The sequence below is a fragment of the Haliotis cracherodii genome, unplaced genomic scaffold, assembly GCF_022045235.1.
Source record: "Haliotis cracherodii isolate W230 unplaced genomic scaffold, xgHalCrac1.p SCAF_1, whole genome shotgun sequence".
Taxonomy (NCBI): domain Eukaryota; kingdom Metazoa; phylum Mollusca; class Gastropoda; order Lepetellida; family Haliotidae; genus Haliotis; species Haliotis cracherodii.
Genome location: NW_027266264.1, coordinates 17,169,990 through 17,194,605, shown reverse-complemented (window position 1 = coordinate 17,194,605; position 24,616 = coordinate 17,169,990). Strand labels below are relative to the sequence as shown.

At 42.6% G+C, this 24,616-nt stretch overlaps 1 protein-coding gene across 1 annotated transcript; it reads left to right on the top strand.

Moving 5' to 3' along the window:
* The first annotated feature begins 1,348 nt into the window (after positions 1-1,348).
* LOC139461082 (U3 small nucleolar ribonucleoprotein protein MPP10-like) lies at positions 1,349-19,745 on the top strand. Its single transcript, XM_071242607.1, has 12 exons — positions 1,349-1,429; positions 3,299-3,532; positions 4,886-5,366; positions 6,449-6,552; positions 7,168-7,291; positions 9,420-9,561; positions 11,354-11,421; positions 15,880-16,023; positions 16,650-16,760; positions 17,971-18,078; positions 18,368-18,598; positions 19,601-19,745. The coding sequence occupies exons 1-12, from the start codon at positions 1,350-1,352 to the stop codon at positions 19,742-19,744; spliced, it is 1,971 nt and encodes a 656-aa protein (XP_071098708.1). The 5' UTR covers position 1,349; the 3' UTR covers position 19,745.
* Positions 19,746-24,616: the final 4,871 nt, after the last annotated feature.

Genomic DNA, 24,616 nt, shown 5'->3' with positions numbered 1-24,616 from the left:
CTTCCGCCTTTGGGCTGCGTTTTGGCGCAGTACTATGTGTTCCCCCAACATCGTATTTCATCAGTATGCTTTAGGGTTGATATATTCACGTTGAGCTAGGGTTCCCAAGGTACGTCGTTATGTATTTATCTTCACTATTATTCTCATTTATAATGGAATAAATACAACGCACGGGCCATCATGGTCATTGTGTGATGGGATTATGACGCAATGATAAAAAAGCTTTTCTTGTTTAACGCCACACTCAGCAACATTCCATCTATATAAGACGGCGGTCTGTAAATAATGAAGTCTGGACCAGACAATCCAGTGATTGACATCATGAGCGTGATCCACGCTAATTGGATACGACTAACGGGATCGGGGGGTTAGGCTCGCTGACTTGGTTGATGCATGTCATCGATCCCGCGTGGATCGATGCTAATGATATTATTCACTGGATTGTCGATCTGGTCCAGACTCGATTATTTACAGAACGCCGTCATATAGCTGTAATATTGATGAGCAGACGTTAAACAACAAACAAATCTTGAATGAATGTCGAAAATGTGTTGGTGAAAGACGTACATACATTTCTAATAAAAACCTGTAATAAAAAGTTTACAACTGAAATCTAACATAACGAATGGTCCAAAAATACAGGGAATAGCGTTTAAGAGCATCTAATTTAAAACACTTTCTCGGGGAACATGCCCCCAAATCACCTTGCGGGTCCTCGCAAAATTAGATTTGCTTACACTTAAAATTAGCCCTTTGCGCCCCTGGCTAAACCTAGTGTGACTCATAAATTCATGTAAATATATATACATATAGCTACATCTAGACTGACGTTTATCCCCAGAAATAAACTTATCTTATTTAAACATAACTATCTACAAAACAAATGATAAAATTTAACCGGAGCCCTGAACAATGCCACAACTGAGGCAGTCTAGACATGCCAAATCATTCTAGAATGGAGTTGAATTATTTTTAAGATTTTTAATTATTTTCTATGGTCTTGGAGGAAAATTACTTTACATCCTGCAAAGGACATTTGCGTTTATTATAACAATGTGACTTATTGGAAACTTTGCTCTGTGCTTGGTTCGCAGTTTATAGGCGTTCTATTGGTTTGCAAACGCCCAAATAAATTTCTATGTGAGTGTTAATTTAACTTTCATGCTGTAATATATCACTGTAAAAGTGATATCGTATATATAAAGCATAGTACATTTCTTGCGCTTACGCATTCGATTCCAAAGATAAAGGGCCCAAATCAACAGTAACACATATTTAATGTGGTATACCACAATACAATTTCGTCCTGAACGCAATCCTACTTTTGTAAACAACCATTGAAAACAAATATGGCTGCCACCATGGGCAGCATGCGACGAAACCTGAAAGATTTTTCTACCCTTCTGGAAAAACCCGAAGTATTTCTCAGGTTTGTTTCCTTGGATGAGAGACAGTAACGTATTAAGATTTTCGCACTTTTGGTCTTAAAAATCAAGGCGTGTGTTGAAGCGTATGCCGTTCTTGAACGTTCGCTGGACAGTCGAGTTTCCTAATTTCGTGAGTGCCCTCGGATACTCAAACACGTGTTTATTAACTTCAATCTTACGTTAACTCACCGTTACAGATTACCAGTGCCAGTCAGGCCAATATGACGTTTAAGAACCTTCTTACAGCCGAGGGTGATTTATATCTATTCACGATATTATAACGTCGCTGACACTACCTTGTTACCAGACGAAAATGGCAGCTTCATCACATTCATGCTGTATTTTACTGTAATGAACAAGAGACTAAAGATATATACTTGTACACGTAGTCATTTTCGTTGACGTTATCCAACAGGAGTTTATAGAAAAGAGTGTTGGAATCCAGTGAAAAGAGTCACAAGTTAGAAAAAAGATAATAACATGCTGTAATGCTGAGTAATTTTTATAATCACAAGATATGATTCGCATGTTCACATTATATTAGTTTGGTTAGATTCACAGAATTATGTCTCTGTTGAATTGTATGGAATAGTGTTTCTTTGTATACCATGGTATGGGAACTGGACAATCCATACCCACCTTAAATGTTTGCTATGATAAACATAACATCAAACACTAAATAGCAGTGAAAATTTGTAGTGAAAAAAATTTAAAATTTCTATGCGCCATATTGACATTGCCAGAGACGGTATATGGTCTCTGACATTGCAAACTGTAAATTGCCAGTGTGCCAGATATTTGACAATCATGTCTTTGAAAAAGATGGCTTACGCACCACAGATAAGAGTACATAAAGTATTTTATGATACATATCGGATTGTGAGCATTGTATCATGATATGTATTGGATTTCATAGTTGGTGCATCGTCCCAGCCCTATTTACCACTGATGCAAAAGTCAGCTGTATGGCACATGTTGGCCTGTCAAGGGAGGCTGGCCGTATGATCTAGTGATTGACAACACAAACATTGTATACTAAAATATAAGATAGCTATGTGATAAATCACAAAGAACAACGAAAAATGAAGCGTGGTTTATTTCTTGATGAAGCATTGCTCTATCATAATGTGATCATGGCATCATTTCGGGAGATTTTGATGATGTCTTATATAGGACGATGCAGTGAGAATAAACCACTCAGGGCTGCACCCCTCCTGGTTTATTCTCCCTGCATTGTTTTATTGTACAATAAACAACACCCACTAATCGTTTATTTCTTAAATAAACAAAAAATAATAATTACTGTTGTTGGTTGTTCCCTTGTTATGCAATACTCTATGGGAATAAATGTTGAAAGTCTACCATGTCTACTGTATAATTACCAAAGCCAACATGAAATTTGAAGCTAACTTTTAGTTTCTTACATTTTAGCACACAGCCATCTTTATGCAAGAAGTTAACACAAACATTGTATACTAAAATATAAGATAGCTATGTGATAAATCACAAAGAACAACGAAAAATGAAGCGTGGTTTATTTCTTGATGAAGCATTGCTCTATCATAATGTGATCATGGCATCATTTCGGGAGATTTTGATGATGTCTTATATAGGACGATGCAGTGAGAATAAACCACTCAGGGCTGCACCCCTCCTGGTTTATTCTCCCTGCATTGTTTTATTGTACAATAAACAACACCCACTAATCGTTTATTTCTTAAATAAACAAAAAATAATAATTACTGTTGTTGGTTGTTCCCTTGTTATGCAATACTCTATGGGAATAAATGTTGAAAGTCTACCATGTCTACTGTATAATTACCAAAGCCAACATGAAATTTGAAGCTAACTTTTAGTTTCTTACATTTTAGCACACAGCCATCTTTATGCAAGAAGTTAAGGACTGCCACCAAAGCTGTGTATGACTTTGCAAAGACCCAGGAATCTGGATTTCCTTCTGGCGAAGGAGCGTTACCTCGACTGATTGTTAAAGACTTCGATGAAGAACAGATCTGGCAGGAAATAGAATTACAGAACACACACAGCGTAAAGAAGCTACTGTTTGCTGTATCTGGAGTTCTCACCAAGAAAAACATAAGTTTTAAGTAAGTTGTGATGAAGTTTGCAGGCCAAGATGACCATAAAGAATTATGCTTCAGCCTGTTCTCTGATGACAGCCCATGAAGCAGGAACTGTGGCATCATAGTTCTGATAAGTAATGCATTGGCTGTGAATCTCCGTGGTCTGGTGGAAAGAGAGTCCACAAAGAAGGGCCCTGTTTCGATCCGTGGCTGTGACATACGAAAAGACGTTAAAAGATGGTACTTGTTGGTACCCTGCCTGACACTCAACATTAAGGGAATAAACAAGGACTGGTCAGCTCGGAGTCTGTATACTGTGTATACACATGGCTATAAGTGCAATAATCTTGAATGCGAGGCACCATTAAACCCCATTTTCCTCACTTCCTGGTTATTGTCAAATCTATGATGCTGTGTCTGAGTCATCTTCCCGAGGCAAGTAAGTTAACTGACTATAAAAGTCTAGTTTCCACCCTTGTCGAACTAGGCTGGTAATATGGAGTTACGTTTTGTCTGGACTAACGAGTCTATGCATAGTCCAGTCAAAATCCCGCACCGAAATCAAAATCCGGTTCGTAAACTGTCGTGCAGATTTTGGTCGATTGCAGGATTTGCAAAGCATGTGCACCGCCAATTCGTTCTCAGTAGATATTTATCAAATCCTTTCATGTTTTTAATCAAGGTGCTCACGTGATTTGAAGCATGTAAGACCCGTTTTATCACAATATAGATCTTGATTATCGATCAGATCGTCCTGACTGGGCGCCACCTTTTTGTGTAAAGCAAACGCAAGTGATACGAGAGGTGGAATCTGATTGGATTGGCTTAGAAGGGACATCACTGGTAATAGCCACTGGTGGCGCAACAATCGTGCCCAGTAATTCCAGCCTAGTTCGGCAAGGGTGGAAACTAGACTTTTAAAGTCAGTTAACTCCCTTGCCTCGGGAAGTTGTGTCTCAATAGGGAAACCGCCATGGTATCTCAGTGGGATAGCTCTTTAAACCCGGCATTAGCCCCGACTCTTAGAAACAGCCACACATCACTTTGTAAGTACAATAATCTTGAATACAACGTTAAACCCCATTTCACCTCCCCTCGTATTTGTTGACCATAATGCCATATTATGTTGTGATTCGTAATGTTGAAATGACTTTCTGTATGCATGGTAGGTAACCTGTTTGAATTGGGTGTTGAAAGATGAATTCTGGAGGTAAGCTCATTGTTACTTTATATAAATAGTTCAGATGTGTTAAGGATGAAACAATTGCATTGTGAGAGAGTTCTCTCTCTCTCTGTCCACTCATCCAAATGCTAATGATGCATGGAACATCATAGAACCAAACTTATCCTGAAGCAGTTTTGACGTGTTTGTTGTAGAGGTGGCGCCAAACCTTCCCCGAAGAAATGGAAGAAGGGGAAAGGAGAAGGTGAAAAGGTTGAGTTGGCGGAGAATGATGAAGATGAAGCGAGCAGCGATGAGGATGCTGAGGACGAGGAGCTGCGGCGTATCAAGACCCGTCTCGAAAGAGGGGAAGACTCGGATGACTTTGATGTGGGGTCAAGTGACCTTGAGATGGGGGAGGACGAGATGATGGAGGAGGAGGAGGAGGAGGATGACATTGAAGAAGACAATAAACAGAAGAAACGAAAAAAGTTAAAATACAAAAGTGTGGTAGATGACAAATTTTTCAAATTATCTGAAATGGAGGCATTTTTAGTGCAGGAGGATGCTAGGGAAGAGAAACGTCGTCGATTGGAATCTGGAGGTGATGACGGTGATGAGAGTGATGACGAAGAAGATGATGGCGATGATATTGACATGTTTGCTGAAATCCCTACATCGGAGGAGGAGGATGGGGTTAGTAATCAACATTATTAACTGGGATCAGTGTTACTGTCAGTACTGTCATTGTTATTTGTCCGACTGGTGACCTCGGAGTCTGTATACTGTGTATACACATGTCTATAAGTGCAATAATCTTGAATCCGAGGCACCATTAAACCCCATTTCCCTCACCTCCTGGTTATTGTCAGATGTCTATGATCTGTTTTTCTTTGAACTTTTCTTCCATGTTAAGGTGCCACCATGATTTTAGGAAGTTATTAGAGTAAGAGGGAGAACAGGTAGCCAAGTCACGTAAGGCATGTCACTGCACAGAGTTGCATCCCTTAGACGTGCAGGATCCTATGATTGTGGGTTTGAATCTCTGATTGTCTGCACCATACAGTGCTTTCCTCCCACATTAAGCTGAGAATGCAAGACATAGGTGAAAAATTGTTCAAAGCATCGTTAAGCCCCACATATTCCCGTGCCCAACTTAATCACCATTTTGATGTACAAAATGCACGGGTGGCCTAGTCGTCTAAGGCGCCGCGATTCGCTGGGCAGAGTTGCGTCCCTTGGACACGCCAGAAACCTATGATTGTGGGTTCCACCTGGTTCACCCCGATTATGTTTCTAGGTTTGTCAGCACCATAGCCGTGCTTGTGGGTTTCACCGAAGTGGTAAACGTCTTAGACCTGCATCACTTCGGGCTTTCCTCCCACATTAAGCTGACACGCGTGATATAACTGGAATACTGTTAAAAGCGGTGTTAAACCCAACTCACTCACTCACTCTACTGTACTGTGCTTTCTGCACGGAATGTTTTGCCACGCATCCTTTGAATATTGTAGTAACAGCACCTTTGCCTTTTGTAGCCTGGATTTGTAAAATATAGTTATTTATATATGCCTACTGACAGCTTCCATGGTGATGCGACCGTCAAATCAGCTGTTTCAGTTTGAGGGGGGTATTGTGATTTGATACCTCTGATTGACCAATCAAAATTGGTTATTTTCCAAATTGTGGTAGAGTAATTGTTATATGATTCGTATCAAACATTGATATTGAGTACATGTTGTAACAGCCTTGTCTTAATGTCTGTTCTGTTCCAACAGGGAGGAGAGCTGAGGTATGAAGATTTCTTCGACCCACCTGATGAAGAACCAGAGAAAAAAGAGAAAAAGAAAAAAGTGAAGTTTGCACACGATGAGAAGGAAAGGTGACTGACAGTGTTACAGTTAATTACATTTGTTCATTGTCATTCTATTTAATTTTGCCCCTGTGGGGGTTTCAGATTAGTATGGGTCCCCAGCAACCTTTGTTTGTTGTACGAGACGACAAAATGGATCAGGTGGTCAGGCTCGGGGACTTGGTACATCGCAGGCACAGGTATTTACTGGATGCCATCGCATTGCTGGAATATTGCTGAATGTGGCATTAAACAAGCTCAATTTAAGTATATTTCGGTTGAAAATCTTTCAAACTTGACTTTGTTAACATGGTCCATTTCAAGCTATATGTTTCACAGTTATCAGGGGCGGTCGGGTAGCCTAGTGGTTAAAGCGTTCGCTCGCCACGCCGAAGACCCGGGTTTGATTCCTGACATGGGTACAATGTGTGAAGCCGTGATATTGCTGGAATATTGCTAAAAGTGGCGTAAAACCATACCCACTCACTCACTCACTCACAGTTATCATGATGATCATGTTTGAAGCACATCCTCCTTTTGCAAGCCTTAAATCATGTAACAATGGCAACATGCCTGATACACATTTGCTTCTGTATCCATTGTACGCTGGATGTGACTAATAACTCATCACTTGTGACTTCAAAGTGAAGAAGAAGACGACGACGCATCTGAGGAAATGGAATCCGACAAGGAGGAAGTCGTCGACAGCAAGGTCAAGGCTGTCAGTAAAACAGAGTCTCTGTCAACCTTTGAAAAGAGGCAGGAGAAGGTAGACATCCTTTAATCTAACATGAAATATGGACTCATCATGCTCTATAGCTAACAACCTGTGATGGGTAGAATAGGTCTTCAGCAACCCATGCTTGCCGTAAAAGGTGACTATGCTTGTCGTAACAGGCGAATAATGGGATCGGGTGGTCAGGCTTGCTGACTTGGTTGATGCATGTCATTGGTCCCAATTGGTCCCAATGATGTCAATCACTGGATTGTCTGGTGAAGACTCGATTGTTTACAGATCGCCGTCAGCTAACAAAGGGAGATGTTTTGTTTTGGACATGCTTCCTTTGTCAACCAAGCTGATTCCCAATGCTGGCCTACAATAACCACTTTATACCCTAATTCAAATAAATATTTCTTTCCAAACTGAATATTTACTATATGTACATAAAGTGACATCAATTTGAAAAATCAGGATGCGAATTTAATTCAATGATTTAAAAATAGCAAGGAAGGTATGCAATATTTCATTTATACTCAAAGACAAAAGTTATTGTGACATACGAAACACAAAGAGAATTGGTGAGAGTGTTTTACTACCATGGATGTAATTATATGACATGGAAAGAACAATGTCAAGGCACAGAGCGTTCCTGCCAGGGCTTGTAATAGCACCTTTGGACGTTTCAAGTCCGCTTTCTTATCCTGCAGTAACATTAAATCAAGTAAAAATAATGTGCAGATTTCATTCAGTGAATCAAAAATAACAAGTAAGGTGTGCAGTAATGAAAATATTTAATGGGCCCAACATGTTTACCTGTGCACTTTCTAGTATGTACTACTCAAAAGAAGTTAAGGAATGCCATGACAGAGTAACTATTGTAATGTGAAAGAATCAGGGTTTTTTAACTTCTTTTGAGAAGTATGTTTAATAAGACCACCTTGTTTAACTGTTGACCATCTTCCCGAGGCAAGAGGGTTAACTGACCATAAAAGTCCAGTTTCCACCCTTGCCGAACTAGGCTGGAATTCTTGGCTCGATCGAAGCGACACCAGTGGTTATTATGAGTTATGTGCCTTCTAAGCCTTTCCTATGGACCAGTCAGATTCCATCACTTGCATTTGTTTCAAACAAAATGGCGGCGCCCAGTCAAGATGATCTGATCGATGATAAAGATCTATATTGTGATAAAACGGATCTTACATCACGAAGTGCATCAAATCACGCGAGGACCTTGATTAAAAACATGAAAAGGTTTGGAAAATATCTGTTTAAGAGTTGGTGGTGCACGTTTTGCAAATCCTGCAATTGACCGAAATCTGCATGACAGTTTACGAACCGGATTTCGCTTTTGTTGCAAGATTTTGATTGGACTATGTTATTACAGCCAAAATGTAACTCCATAATACTAGCCTAGTTCGGCAAGGGTGGAAACTGGACTTTTAAAGTCAGTTATCTCTCCTGCCTCGGGAAGATGCTGTTCACAGGCTAATGGTTCTAACTATTTGGAACAATCCTGTCAATCAGTTGTGTTTTTACACTCTGTATATCATACTGATTAACAGCCTTTTATCATTGTCAATAGTCAATGTGTGAGTCAGGTTTATAAAACTCTTGTCAGATACTCTTTGACATGTTTATTCTGAAGAGCAGGGAATATTAACATCCATTAATATTGGTAAGGTTCTCTTTGAGCTAATGGAATTGGATGACGGATCTAAATTGTGTACATGGAGGGTACCCTGGGTCCATTGTCACCAGGGGCGGTTGGGTAGCCTAGTGGTTAAAGCGTTTGATCGTCACACTGAAGACCCGGGTTCGATTCCCGACCTGGGTACAATGTGTGAAGCCCATTTCTGGTGTCCCCCGGTGTGATATTGCTGGAATATATCTAAAAGCATCATAAAACCATACTCACTCATTCACTGTGTACATGGAAGTGACAAGTCTCTGTACAATTGTAGGGAAGAGGGGTAGCCTAGTGGTTAAAGTGCCGGCTTGTCACACCAAAGACCCGGGTTCAATTCCCCACATGTTTACAATTTGTGAAGCCAATTTTCCGCTGTCTCCCACCATGATATTGCTGGAGTATTGCTAAAAGTACACTCTGTACAATTGTGTGTATTCACGTGCTGGTCCAACTCTTGCATACAGCAACAAGGGTGTGTCTGTTCTGTAGTTGAGGAAGCGTATCGACCAGCTTGAAAAGGCAAGTCTGTCTGACAAGACATGGCAGCTGACTGGGGAGGTAGCCGGACCAGCCCGGCCTGAAAACAGCCTGCTGGAAGAGCATCTGCAGTTTGATGTGACAACACGGGCAGGTGAGAGTTGTCTCCCTTTGCTAAGTGAGCCTTGTACAGGGATTTTGGTTTTAAAACCTTTTCATCACAGAGTAAGGATATACAAAATAGATACTTTATGGCCAACATGAAAATATAATTCTGGTAAGTATCCTGACAGACACGGGTGGTTGATGTGAAGGAAGAGGCGCTAAATGTCTACCTTTTTTGCTTGTGTTTTCCTTGTGTTTGTGGTGAGAATTTTACATCATGTGTATAGAGGTCATAATGGAAATATATCATGTCATCTTTGGTATGGATGACACTTGTTTTCTGGACGACCTCCGTGGTCTAATGGTAGAGCGTCTCCCCGGAGAGGGGAAGGTCCGGGGTTTCCGGCCGAGTCATACCGAAAGACAGTAACAGAGCTCCAGATAATCTTTTGGTGCTGTAGGTATTTTACCCATGCATTTTAAAATCATTGGGTATCAGTAATTCTATCTGGGTATTCAAATATCTGTTACCCACTAGTTTTTACACAAGTGGGTATTTAAGTTAAATATTTAAAAACACTATTCATCTAGTCCCTGCAAACTGGTGTTGTGTGGGTTCGAGAGCTTTATAGGACTCAAAAATACCATGATACTTACACAAGAAAGTGTGATGGCAAATGATCATGATGTAACTGTCATCGTGTAGTTTAGCAAGGTTGACGGAATGTCCGTTTATAATTTCAAAATAAGATGCTGATTTGCTTATCGAATATGTACGGTTACTTCACAATATTTTGATGATACGCACAAGTTTTATTTTTGTAGCGAATCTGTAATGTTCGTTGCGTATTTGATACGCTTGTATTTGATTTTACTGCATATTTCTGCATTTTTGATGCGTATTTTACGCAAATACGCAGCTTATCTGGAGCTCTGCAGTAAAAGATGGTACTTGTTGTTACCATATCTGGCACTCCGGATTAAGGGGCTAAAACATGGTCGGCTCGGAGTCAGTATACTGTGTCTGAGTGAGTTAGGGATGTTAAATTGCAGCATGATATCTCACTATAAATCGGCATCAGTCCGGACTAGTACAGGCAGCCACACACAGTGTAATAATCTTGGACGTGACATTAAACCACATTTCACCTTACCTCACCTCACTTTTTTTCCCGAAATATGTGCCTTTGATCTGACAAAGGAGGATATTTCTTTTATGAAATCCACATACACATATCTTTGTTTATTTGTAATTATTGCATGATTTTAATTAAACTGACCGATCAGTTTTCAAGGAATTATAAGGAGAAAAAGCAAAAGTTATGACCTTTCTTTATTGAAACTATATTTATGATTACTGAATCACTACATGGTAAATACTATGAAGAGAGCGGTCGGGTAGCAGAGTGGTTAAAGCGTTCGCTCGTCACGCTGAAGACCCGGGTTCGATTCCCGACGTGGGTACAATGTGTGAAGCCCATTTCTGGTGTCCCCCGCTGCGATATTGCTGGAATATTGCTAAAAGCGGCGTAAAACCATACTCACTCACTCACTCTCTCAAACTATGAAGAGATAGTGCGAGAAAGATCATAATCATCTGGCGACTCGGAAATAAAGGGAAAAAGTGACTTTAGTCAGGTATCTGAAGTTTCAATTTCTGTTTTGTATATATGTGATATGATTTTGGAATGAAAATATCACTGTTCGGTAGGGCTGAAAGTACTTTTCTCAGAAAGTCTTGTTTTTTGAATGTTGTCATCCAACATCAAGCTGTTTCAAGTAAGCCATGCATTTTATGAGGGGGATGTATGTATATTTATTTGCATTTCTGTACTTGACAGCCCCTGTTGTGACTGAGGAGACAACCAAGACTATTGAGGACATTGTACGACAGAGGATTAAGGACAAGGTGAGGTCTGAGTCTGAACAGTAACAGGTAATGACAGTGAGGCCAGAATAGGCTCCTGGTAACCCATAATTGTCAATGGTCAGAGGGGTACACAAAGTACATGTACTAAAACGATGTGACGATGCTGTGTACCCCGGTACCCTCCAGGTGTGTGTCAGTGTGGATGTGACAATGCTGTGTACCCTGGTACCCTCCAGATGTGTGTTAGTGTGGATGTGACAATGCTGTGTACCCCGGTCCCCTCCAGGTGTGTGTCAGTGTGGATGTGACAATGCTGTGTACTCCGGTACCCTCCAGGTGTGTGTTAGTGTGGATGTGACAATGCTGTGTACCCGGTACCCTCCAGGTGTGTGTTAGTGTGGATGTGACAATGCTGTGTACCCTGGTACCCTCCAGATGTGTGTTAGTGTGGATGTGACAATGCTGTGTACCCCGGTACCCTCCAGGTGTGTGTCAGTGTGGATGTGACAATGCTGTGTACTCCAGGTGTGTGTCAGTGTGGATGTGACAATGCTGTGTACCCTGGTACCCTCCAGGTGTGTGTTAGTGTGGATGTGTCAATGCTGTGTACCCCGGTACCCTCCAGGTGTGTGTTAGTGTGGATGTGACAATGCTGTGTACCCCGGTACCCTCCAGGTGTGTGTTAGTGTGGATGTGACAATGCTGTGTACCCCGGTACCCTCCAGGTGTGTGTTAGTGTGGATGTGTCAATGCTGTGTACCCCGGTACCCTCCAGGTGTGTGTCAGTGTGGATTTGACAATGCTGTGTACCCTGGTACCCTCCAGATGTGTGTTAGTGTGGATGTGACAATGCTGTGTACCCCGGTCCCCTCCAGGTGTGTGTCAGTGTGGATGTGACAATGCTGTGTACTCCGGTACCCTCCAGGTGTGTGTTAGTGTGGATGTGACAATGCTGTGTACCCGGTACCCTCCAGGTGTGTGTTAGTGTGGATGTGACAATGCTGTGTACCCTGGTACCCTCCAGATGTGTGTTAGTGTGGATGTGACAATGCTGTGTACCCCGGTACCCTCCAGGTGTGTGTCAGTGTGGATGTGACAATGCTGTGTACTCCAGGTGTGTGTCAGTGTGGATGTGACAATGCTGTGTACCCTGGTACCCTCCAGGTGTGTGTTAGTGTGGATGTGTCAATGCTGTGTACCCCGGTACCCTCCAGATGTGTGTTAGTGTGGATGTGACAATGCTGTGTACTCCAGGTGTGTGTTAGTGTGGATGTGACAATGCTGTGTACCCCGGTACCCTCCAGGTGTGTGTTAGTGTGGATGTGACAATGCTGTGTACCCCGGTACCCTCCAGGTGTGTGTTAGTGTGGATGTGTCAATGCTGTGTACCCCGGTACCCTCCAGGTGTGTGTCAGTGTGGATTTGACAATGCTGTGTACCCTGGTACCCTCCAGATGTGTGTTAGTGTGGATGTGACAATGCTGTGTACCCCGGTCCCCTCCAGGTGTGTGTCAGTGTGGATGTGACAATGCTGTGTACTCCGGTACCCTCCAGGTGTGTGTTAGTGTGGATGTGACAATGCTGTGTACCCGGTACCCTCCAGGTGTGTGTTAGTGTGGATGTGACAATGCTGTGTACCCTGGTACCCTCCAGATGTGTGTTAGTGTGGATGTGACAATGCTGTGTACCCCGGTACCCTCCAGGTGTGTGTCAGTGTGGATGTGACAATGCTGTGTACTCCAGGTGTGTGTCAGTGTGGATGTGACAATGCTGTGTACCCTGGTACCCTCCAGGTGTGTGTTAGTGTGGATGTGTCAATGCTGTGTACCCCGGTACCCTCCAGATGTGTGTTAGTGTGGATGTGACAATGCTGTGTACTCCAGGTGTGTGTTAGTGTGGATGTGACAATGCTGTGTACCCCGGTACCCTCCAGGTGTGTGTTAGTGTGGATGTGACAATGCTGTGTACCCCGGTACCCTCCAGGTGTGTGTTAGTGTGGATGTGACAATGCTGTGTACCCTGGTACCCTCCAGGTGTGTTAGTGTGGATGTGTCAATGCTGTGTACCCCGGTACCCTCCAGGTGTGTGTTAGTGTGGATGTGACAATGCTGTGTACCCCGGTACCCTCCAGGTGTGTGTTAGTGTGGATGTGACAATGCTGTGTACCCCGGTACCCTCCAGGTGTGTGTTAGTGTGGATGTGACAATGCTGTGTACCCCGGTACCCTCCAGGTGTGTGTCAGTGTGGATGTGACAATGCTGTGTACCCTGGTACCCTCCAGGTGTGTGTTAGTGTGGATGTGACAATGCTGTGTACTCCAGGTGTGTGTTAGTGTGGATGTGACAATGCTGTGTACCCCGGTACCCTCCAGGTGTGTGTTAGCGTGGATGTGACAGTGCTGTGTACCCCGGTACCCTCCAGGTGTGTGTTAGTGTGGATGTGACAGTGCTGTGTACCCCGGTACCCTCAAGGTGTGTGTCAGTGTGGATGTGACAATGCTGTGTACCCCGGTACCCTCCAGGTGTGTGTTAGTGTGGATGTGACAGTGCTGTGTACCCCGGTACCCTCCAGGTGTGTGTTAGTGTGGATGTGACAATGCTGTGTACCCCGGTACCCTCCAGGTGTGTGTTAGTGTGGATGTGACAATGCTGTGTACCCTGGTACCCTCCAGGTATGTGTTAGTGTGGATGTGACAATGCTGTGTACCCCGGTACCCTCCAGGTGTGTGTTAGTGTGGATGTGACAATGCTGTGTACTCCAGGTGTGTGTTAGTGTGGATGTGACAATGCTGTGTACCCTGGTACCCTCCAGGTGTGTGTTAGTGTGGATGTGACAATGCTGTGTACCCCGGTACCCTCCAGGTGTGTGTTAGTGTGGATGTGACAATGCTGTGTACCCCGGTACCCTCCAGGTGTGTGTCAGTGTGGATGTGACAATGCTGTGTACCCTGGTACCCTCCAGGTGTGTGTTAGTGTGGATGTGACAATGCTGTGTACTCCAGGTGTGTGTTAGTGTGGATGTGACAATGCTGTGTACCCCGGTACCCTCCAGGTGTGTGTTAGTGTGGATGTGACAATGCTGTGTACCCTGGTACCCTCCAGGTGTGTGTTAGTGTGGATGTGACAATGCTGTGTACCCCGGTACCCTCCAGGTGTGTGTTAGCGTGGATGTGACAATGCTGTGTACCCCGGTACCCTCCAGGTGTGTGTTAGTGTGGATGTGACAGTGCTGTGTACCCCAGTACCCTCCAGGTGTGTGTCAGTGTGGATGTGACAATGCTGTGTACCCCGGTACCCTCCAGGTGTGTGTTAGTGTGGATGTGACAATGCTGTGTACCCCGGAACCCTCCAGGTGTGTGTTAGTGTGGATGTGACAGTGCTGTGTACCCCGGTACCCTCCAGGTGTGTGTCAGTGTGGATATGACAATGCTGTGTACCCCGGTACCCTCCAGGTGTGTGTTAGTGTGGATGTGACAATGCTGTGTACCCTGTACCCTCCAGGTGTGTGTTAGTGTGGATGTGACAATGCTGTGTACCCCGGTACCCTCCAGGTGTGTGTTAGTGTGGATGTGACAATGCTGTGTACTCCAGGTGTGTGTTAGTGTGGATGTGACAATGCTGTGTACTCCAGGTGTGTGTTAGTGTGGATGTGACAGTGCTGTGTACCCCGATACCCTCCAGGTGTGTGTTAGTGTGGATGTGACAATGCTGTGTACCCTGGTACCCTCCAGGTGTGTGTTAGTGTGGATGTGACAATGCTGTGTACCCCGGTACCCTCCAGGTGTGTGTTAGTGTGGATGTGACAGTGCTGTGTACCCCGGTACCCTCAAGGTGTGTGTCAGTGTGGATGTGACAATGCTGTGTACCCCGGTACACTCCAGGTGTGTGTTAGTGTGGATGTGACAATGCTGTGTACCCCGGTACCCTCCAGGTGTGTGTTAGTGTGGATGTGACAATGCTGTGTACTCCAGGTGTGTGTTAGTGTGGATGTGACAATGCTGTGTACTCCAGGTGTGTGTTAGTGTGGATGTGACAATGCTGTGTACTCCAGGTGTGTGTTAGTGTGGATGTGACAATGCTGTGTACCCTGGTACCCTCCAGGTGTGTGTTAGTGTGGATGTGACAATGCTGTGTACCCCGGTACCCTCCAGGTGTGTGTTAGTGTGGATGTGACAATGTACCCCGGTACCCTCCAGGTGTGTGTTAGTGTGGATGTGACAGTGCTGTGTACCCCGGTACCCTCAAGGTGTGTGTCAGTGTGGATGTGACAATGCTGTGTGCCCCGGTACCCTCCAGGTGTGTGTCAGTGTGGATGTGACAATGCTGTGTACTCCAGGTGTGTGTTAGTGTGGATGTGACAATGCTGTGTACCCCGGAACCCTCCAGGTGTGTGTTAGTGTGGATGTGACAATGCTGTGTACCCCTGTACCCTCCAGGTGTGTGTTAGCGTGGATGTGACAATGCTGTGTACTCAGGTGTGTTTATGTGGTTGTTGCAGGCGTGGGACGATGTGGAGAGGAAGGTGAAGCCTAAGGGGGATGTGTTTGAGTACAAGAAGAGGATAGTCTTGGACCAGGAGAAGAGCAAGCAGAGTCTTGGCGACGTGTATGAACAGGAATTCCTCAAACAGCAGAAGGAGGAGGTGGGTGCTATTTTCACTATCCTGAATCTAGTGGTGACTGTTTTATCAGCACATCGAATATGCATGAATATGCAGTCATGTTCATTTACATACCCTGTATCTAAAAATATCCATAAGAACATATATGCATAGATTTCGTGAAAGACAACACTCTTATAACATTTCGTTTGACAGTAATGTGGTCACTGGTCATTGTTGCATTTGAGCGGATACTAGTACCTGGATAAGTGCAGTATATAAATGGATAATATGTTAATAATTAACAAACCATGTTAAATAATTTGTGTTGCTTTTGTTTCACTGAATATAACAAATAATACATCAACTGCTGACTTGTTATTGTATTCGTGAATTAATATCCGTATTTGTTACCAGTACTCTATATTCGTGATATGAATCGCATTCACCTCATAGTGTATTCGTTGCAGCCCTGATATATATGTATAGTGACATGTGGCCTATCAACACCATCTAGGATACTTCCATATGGAATCACATAATTCATAGAACTAATGACATCCATATTTCTTGTTGTCATCATGGTGCATCTGTTTGCTACTGAATGTCTGTTGTTGTTGTTGTTGTTGTTGTTGTTGTTGTTGATGATATTGTTGTTGTTGTTGCAGAAAGAAGAAAGAGAGGAAGAAGATCCTAAACATGAAAATATCCGCAAGTCCATGAGGTCTTTGTTCCTCAAGCTTGATGCACTGTCCAACTTCCACTACACACCAAAAGAGGTATTTAGCTTTTTGCCCGTATAATACTTTCCTGTCTCATTGGTTCCTGATTGGGGAATAGATCCCCAGCAGCCTATGCTGGTCATAAGGGTCCACTAAATGGATCAGGTACTCAGACTCCGTGACTTGGTTAATGGTTTATCTTCGTACCCAGTCAACATGGATCGTTGTTTACAATATCAGTCACTGGTCCAGACTCGTCCAGACTCGTCCAGACTCGATTGTTTACAGGTTGCCGTCATATATCTGAAATATTGCAGAGTGCTGCATAAAACAACAGATAAACAAACTAGTTTGTTTCTGTTAGGTCACTAGCATAGAACAAGTACAGGGCATCCTGATAATACTTGGTGTTATTGACAAGGATGGTATCAATATGGACACTACCATGCATATCGACAGTCGTAATTGTCACTGATAGTGTTGAGATGGATGTAATTTGAGAGAGACAGTATTAAGATAGATACTAATTAACACAAGTAGTATTGCATATATAGGAATACTTGTTGTCCATACTGGTTGACAGTGATAGTATTATGATTCTGATTGACAAAGGAGCGTCCACTCTTCACATGCCACCCCTGACTGTCATGATACTTCTATCGTTGTTCAGGGGGCACGGGTGGCCCAGTCCTCTAAGGCGCTGCGATTCGCTGTGCAGAGTTGCGTCCCAGTTTTGGGCGCGCCAGAAACCTATGATTGTGGGTTCGAATCCCTGTTCGCCCCGATTATGTTTCTAGGTTTGTCAGCACCATACCCGTGCTCGTGGGTTTCACCGAAGTGGTAAATGTCTGAGATCTGTATCACTTCGGGCTTTCCTCCCACATTAAGCTGACAAACCACGATATAACTGGAATACTGTTAAAAGCGGTGTTAAACCCAACTCACTCACTCACTCACTCTATCGTTGTTCATTCTTCTCATCCCAGCAAGAAAACAAATAACTATGTGGGTTTAACTTCTCTTTTATTGCATTTAGCGACCTTTCAATGTAGATTCTTACACCGTTATCAAGCTGGAGTAGGTAACAGTGTAAGAATCTACATTGAAATGTTGCTATATGCAATAAAGCAGAAGTTGTTGTCCACAATGTTTTATGTTTTCTTATTTACTCACCAACTTCTAGAATGCCAATCAAACAGTTGCTTCACATACCATGTTTTATATACCGGTTCAGTGTCATCTCTTATTTGATGGAATCTCTTGTCAGGCTCGGCCAGAACTGAGGATTGTGTCCAACATACCCACGATAGCAATGGAGGAGGTCGCACCTGTCAGCGTCAGTGACCAGAAGTTGTTGGCGCCAGAGGAAGTAAAGGTAAGTGGAAGATGTATAAAGGAGTACATGTACTGTGATTCACTTCATTAAAGCTCTGTGTGAAGCCCATTTCTGGTGTCCCCCCGCCGTGATATTGCTGGAATAGTGCTAAAAGCGGCGTTAAACCATACCCACTCATTCATAAAGGCTCAATAGTAATGTTCAACCTTGTCAGACAAATATGACACACAAATATGACACACACACGACAAATTTGTTTAAGCACAAAACCTTCTTGACCCCACCATTTACTTTGCCTTATCATCTAGAATCTTGTTTGTGTGTGCAGGAGAAGGCAAAGCGAGATTTGAAAGGAGAGACTGAGAGGACAACGGAGGACAAGAAGAGGGACCACCGGGAGAAGAAGGAGAGGAAGAGAGCACGCAGGAAGGAGCGTGAACAGCGGGAGAAGCTTGTGTCCAAGCTGAACCCAGGCCTAGGGAACAAGTACAGCAAGGAGAAGGCTCTTCGGGATCTGGAGAAGATTGGCAAGTCCGACAGTTCGGTCACACTCATGAAGGTGAGAGCTGTGCCACTTCCTGGATGTTCAGATGGCATTGCTATTTGGAATGTGGCGATTTTTGTTACTTTTGTTGATCACCTCATAAAAACGTTGTCTTTCCCAAGCAAGCTATTTTGTCAAAAGAGGCACCCTAATAATAGATGACTTGTTTCATTGCACATGATACTAGCCCACAGTGTGCTCCATTTTCCTGATGCACCTGGATAGTATCAGAATGTCTTTTCAATGCCCCTATGAACCTTCACAAGTCCGAGTAGAACGTTTTTGTCCAACTATAAACCTATTACAAATTTGAACCTTAGGAAAGGGATGTAAAATATGTCTTCCTGGCACACATGTACTTGTGAAATAGATTCTTTAATCAGTGCCTTTATACAAGTATCAAAATTGCAAGTTATTTCCACTGAACTATAAAGAAGACACTTCCTTATGTGGATTGTGTTCAAATGCAAAATGGGGCGGTCGGGGAGCCTAGTGGTTAAAGCGTTCGATTCCCGACATGGGTACAATGTGTGAAGCCCATTTCTGGTGTCCCCGCCATGATATTTCTAGAATATTGCTAAAAGCGGCGTAAAACCATACTCACTCACTCACTCAAATGCAAAATATATCTGTTGCGGGGGGACTTACTATAGAAAATCGCAGGACAGACTGATGATGTCCTGCTGAGAGGTCATTGTATGAAATGCAGGCCCCGTAAAAACAATAGGATGACGCCAATAGAGGTTGATATGTTGCAGTTAAAAGAAGCCACACACTTTGACTAAATTTAAAAATTAAAAGGGAGTTGTGTGCAGCGCAAATACACGCAATTCAACACCAACCATTCATCAAAGTATGTGTGTCGCTCTCAAAATTATGAAAAGTGATGGCAATTTGGATTTGAGCTTTTATTGGATTATTTGATAAACTGATTTTGATTTTAAGAGTTGGTACTCTGCATAAGGCTAATATGAGAAACAACAGGATCTATGAAGACATCTTGCTTTTAACTTTCAGAGTGATTCCAGTAAGACAAGTCTGACGTCTTCTTCTGCCTTCTTCACCAAGCTACAGGATGAGGTGTCATCTCACATCAAACACAGGCAGGCAGACCAGAAAAAGAACCAGAAGAAAACATCATCAGTGAAATTAAAATTGTAGATAAGGGAATAAAACATTTTCAAAGAAATTGACAGACTTTTTTTTACCAAAGATTTTCAATCCGTGCCCGAAATTGCAGACTTCAATATACCACATGACATTATCTATGTTCTACAATGTCTATTCAATGCCAGTATTATCTTTTCGGACAACTTTCATTTGTATGTTGATGAGTTTTTAGCTCACCTGATTAAAAGTGCTATTTTCGTCTGTAAACATCCCACGTGCTTTTCCCAGTAACAGCTGAAACTGTACAAGAAGGTCAGGTCTGATTTTCAATTCGGCTGCAAGGACAAGTTATTGCATTATGCGCAACCAGTTGAAAGCGGATGGTCGGAGGTTCAATCCCCAGCTGAGTCGTACCATGACATTATGTATTGTAACTTCCTGTTACTCTCCCTGGGATGAAACAAGGACTGGTCCACTCGGAGTCGGTATACTAGTCTGAGTTGGGTATCCATATTCAACTGCGATATAAACGCACCTGCATGCATGTTGCTATGTACTGTATTTCTTCTATTCGATGCCCAGGCTTCTCTTAATTTTGCCTGTCTATTAGAGGTCCAGCGTCTATTCTGTGCTGACAACTCACTACCTTACCAAATCCTAAATTTTACAGTCCTACAAAAGATACAATGGTCTTTATTATCAGCTAACATATCACATATTAGAGAGTCTAATAGAGGCCTGGCTTATATTCTTTGGACAGAGAGGGGCAGTCGGGTAGCCTAGTGGTTTAAGCGTTCGCTCGTCACGCCGAAGACCCGGGTTCGATTCCCGACATGGGTACAATGTGTGAAGCCCATTTCTGGTGCCCCCCGCCGTGATGTTGGTGGAATATTGCTAAAAGCGGCGTAAAATCAAACTCACTCACACTCATGTCAACGGGTTACTTCTTTCCTTGTGTAAGACGTAGAATGATGTAGACTCGTCCTTCCACGAACCTTGACATATTTGTTGTAAGTCGGGTCACTGTACGAGGAAGTAGCTTGCTGTGACCGACAACAGTCATGCCTCTACCGACCAATCAACTTCGCAGAGCAGGCGATCAATGTATCGGGGCGTGGTCAATATCATTAATTTGTCTGAGCTTATTTATCTACTAAACTAATTGCTTCCAGGGGAAATGGGTATCAACTTAGATGATTATTAGTGAACTAAATGTATCAATTAAACTGATTAATCTAACAGATTCTAGCGGCATCACCAATAACAATCCCGTACTAAACTGTGTGCATATATTGTTGAGCACAAGTTCAGATATCCTAAGTGTAATTGGTGTTGGAAAAGCTAAGTGTATATTTTAAACTATTAATTTCAAATTTCAATTTGAATAAACTTGTTTTGAGTCCTATGAAGTCATATGGGTCAGTTTGGGGATGCTTACCTGTGAATTCTCCACGTCTCAAATAAATCTTCATGCATTTCCCTTCACTATTGTATAATGCCATCCTTACCAAAGTATGGTCGGCATTGTATTCATCCATCTTTTCTTTCCCTAAAACAGGCAACTAGCTTTGTTGTTAAACCTCTGAACACATCGTAAAAGTCGATGACTTTAATACCAATGAAGACCCGTGAAGATAGAAAAGGTCTTCAGCAACCAATGCTTGCCGTAAAAGGCGACTATGCTTGTCGTAAGAGGCGACTAACGGGATCAGGTGGTCAGGCTCGCTGACCTGGCTGATGCATGTCATCGTATCCCAACTGAGTGGATCAATGCTCATGATATTAATCACTGGATGTTCTGGTCCAGACTCGATTATTTACAGACCGCAGTCATATAGCTGGAATATTGCTGAGTGGGGCGTGTAACAACAAAGAAACAAACAAATAATACCAATGAAGTTTTTAGTGGCATTGGTTTCCACGAGAGCAGGAGTACCACTGACCGTTTACAATAATTAATATAAATTTTACTTGGTCACATAACAGTCTTCGGTTTAGAGTAGACATATGATACTTCATGGAAAAAGACGTACATGAGTTTTGAATGAGAAGCTTATTCCCGCAAACCATGACAGAGTTTCATGTGATAGTGTATGCTACCCTTTCAGATCAGTTCTACCCGTGAAGATTCCGGGGTAGAATAGGTCTTCAGCAACCCATGCTTGCCGTAAAAGGTGACTATGCTTGTCGTAAAAGGCGACTAACGGGATCGGGTGGCCAGGCTCGCTGACTTGGTTGATGCATGTCATCGATCCCAATTGCGTGGATCGATGCTCATGATATTAATTATCGGATTGTCTGGTCCAGACTCGATTATTTACAGAACGCCGTCATATAGCTGGAATATTGCTGAGTGCGGCGTTAAACAACAAACCAACAACAACAGATGCGGCATTTTTGTCTCGCATAGTTTTAGATCGATAGATACTATTTTAATCCCTTCTTTACCCTTTTTACGAACACGATCACTTCACGTAGTTATCATCACTATCTTGCCTTTACGCCCAATTCAATCTGTTTCGGCAGATAATTACACGGCATTGACGTTTTATATTTAAAAGGACTAGTTTCTGGTAACATTATCCTGAGTTCGATCAGTTTTGATTAGAATCAAACCACACATCACCACAGCTTGATGCCAATCTGCCATCCATATCAACATGGTTCTGAACCCGATCTCCCTGGCATACCGCAGAGACGCAGTCACCCCTCCATAGCAACACGTGAGCGAACATATCATAAATTGATTTTTATTTTAAAAACACATTTGCCTACTCACAATTCCAAATGTATCCACAGTCCACAAAGGCACCATGCAGTCTCCCTTAACAAGAACAGATATTTCGATAATAGTATTTAGAGTAATGTGATCGTAGTTATTTTTCTTAATCCAGTCAGTGTTTCAAGGCTCAAGTTCCTCAAATGCAAAATATATCTGTTGCGGGGGGACTTACTGTAGAATATCGCAGGACAGACTGATGATGTCCTGCTGAGAGGTCATTGTATGAAATGCAGGCCCCGTAAAAACAATAGGATGACGCCAATAGAGGTTGATATGTTGCAGTTAAAAGAAGCCACACACTTTGACTAAATTAAACAATTAAAAGGGAGTTGTGTATAGCGCAAATACACGCAATTCAACACCAACCATTCATCAAAATATGTGTGTCGCTCTCAAAATTATGAAAAGTGATGGCTATTTGGATTTAAGCTTTTATTGGATTATTTGATAAACTGATTTTGATTTTAAGAGTTGGTACTCTGCATAAGGCTAATATGAGAAACAACAGGATCTATGAAGACATCATGCTTTTAACTTTCAGAGTGATTCCAGTAAGACAAGTCTGACGTCTTCTTCTGCCTTCTTCACCAAGCTACAGGATGAGGTGTCATCTCACGTCAAACACAGGCAGGCAGACCAGAAAAAGAACCAGAAGAAAACATCATCAGTGAAATTAAAATTGTAGATAAGGGAATAAAACATTTTCAAAGAAATTGACAGACTTTTTTTTACCAAATATTTTCAATCCGTGCCCGAAATTGCAGACTTCAATATACCACATGACATTATCCATGTACTACAATGTCTATTCAATGCCAGTATTATCTTTTCGGACAACTTTCATTTGTATGTTGATGAGTTTTTAGCTCACCTGACTAAAAGTGCTATTTTCGTCTGTAAACATCCCACGTGCTTGTTCCCAGTAACAGCTGAAACTGTACAAGAAGGTCAGGTCTGATTTTCAATTCGGCTGCAAGGACAAGTTATTGCATTATGCGCAATCAGTTGAAAGCGGATGGTCGGAGGTTCAATCCCCGGCTGAGTCGTACTATAAGACATTATGTTTTGTAACTTCCTGTAACTCTCCCTAGGATAAGACAAGGACTGGTCCACTCGGAGTCGGTATACTAGTCTGAGTTGGGTATCCATATTCAACTGCGATATAAACGCACCTGCATGCATGTTGCTATGTACTGTATTTCTTCTATTCGATGCCCAGGCTTCTCTTAATTTTGCCTGTCTATCAGAGGTCCAGCATCTATTCTGTGCTGACAACTCACTACCTTACCAAATCCTAAATTTTACAGTCGTACAAAAGATACAATGGTCTTTATTATCAGCTAACATATCACATATTAGAGAGTCTAACAGAGGCCTGGCTTATATTCTTTGGACAGAGAGGGGCGGTCGGGTAGCCTAGTGGTTTAAGCGTTCGCTCGTCACGCCGAAGATCCGGGTTCGATTCCCGACATGTGTACAATGTGTGAAGCCCATTTCTGGTGCCCCCCGCCGTGATGTTGGTGGAATATTGCTAAAAGCGGCGTAAAATCAAACTCACTCACATTCATATCAACGGGTTACTTCTTTCCTTGTGTAAGACGTAGAATGATGTAGACTCGTCCTTCCACGAACCTTGACATATTTGTTGTAAGTCGGGTCACTGTGCGAGGAAGTAGCTTGCTGTGACCGACAACAGTCATGCCTCTACCGACCAATCAACTTCGCAGAGCAGGCGATCAATGTATCGGGGCGTGGTCAATATCATTAATTTGTCTGAGCTTATTTATCTACTAAACTAATTGCTTCCAGGGGAAATGGGTATCAACTTAGATGATTATTAGTGAACTAAATGTATCAACTAAACTGATTAATCTAACAGATTCTAGCGGCATCACCAATAACAATCCCGTACTAAACTGTGTGCATATATTGTTGAGCACAAGTTCAGATATCCTAAGTGTAATTGGTGTTGGAAAAGCTAAGTGTATATTTTAAACTATTAATTTCAAATTTCAATTTGAATAAACTTGCTTTGAGTCCTATGAAGTCATATGGGCCAGTTTGGGGATGCTTACCTGTGAATTCTCCACGTCTCAAATAAATCTTCATGCATTTCCCTTCACCATTGTATAATGCCATCC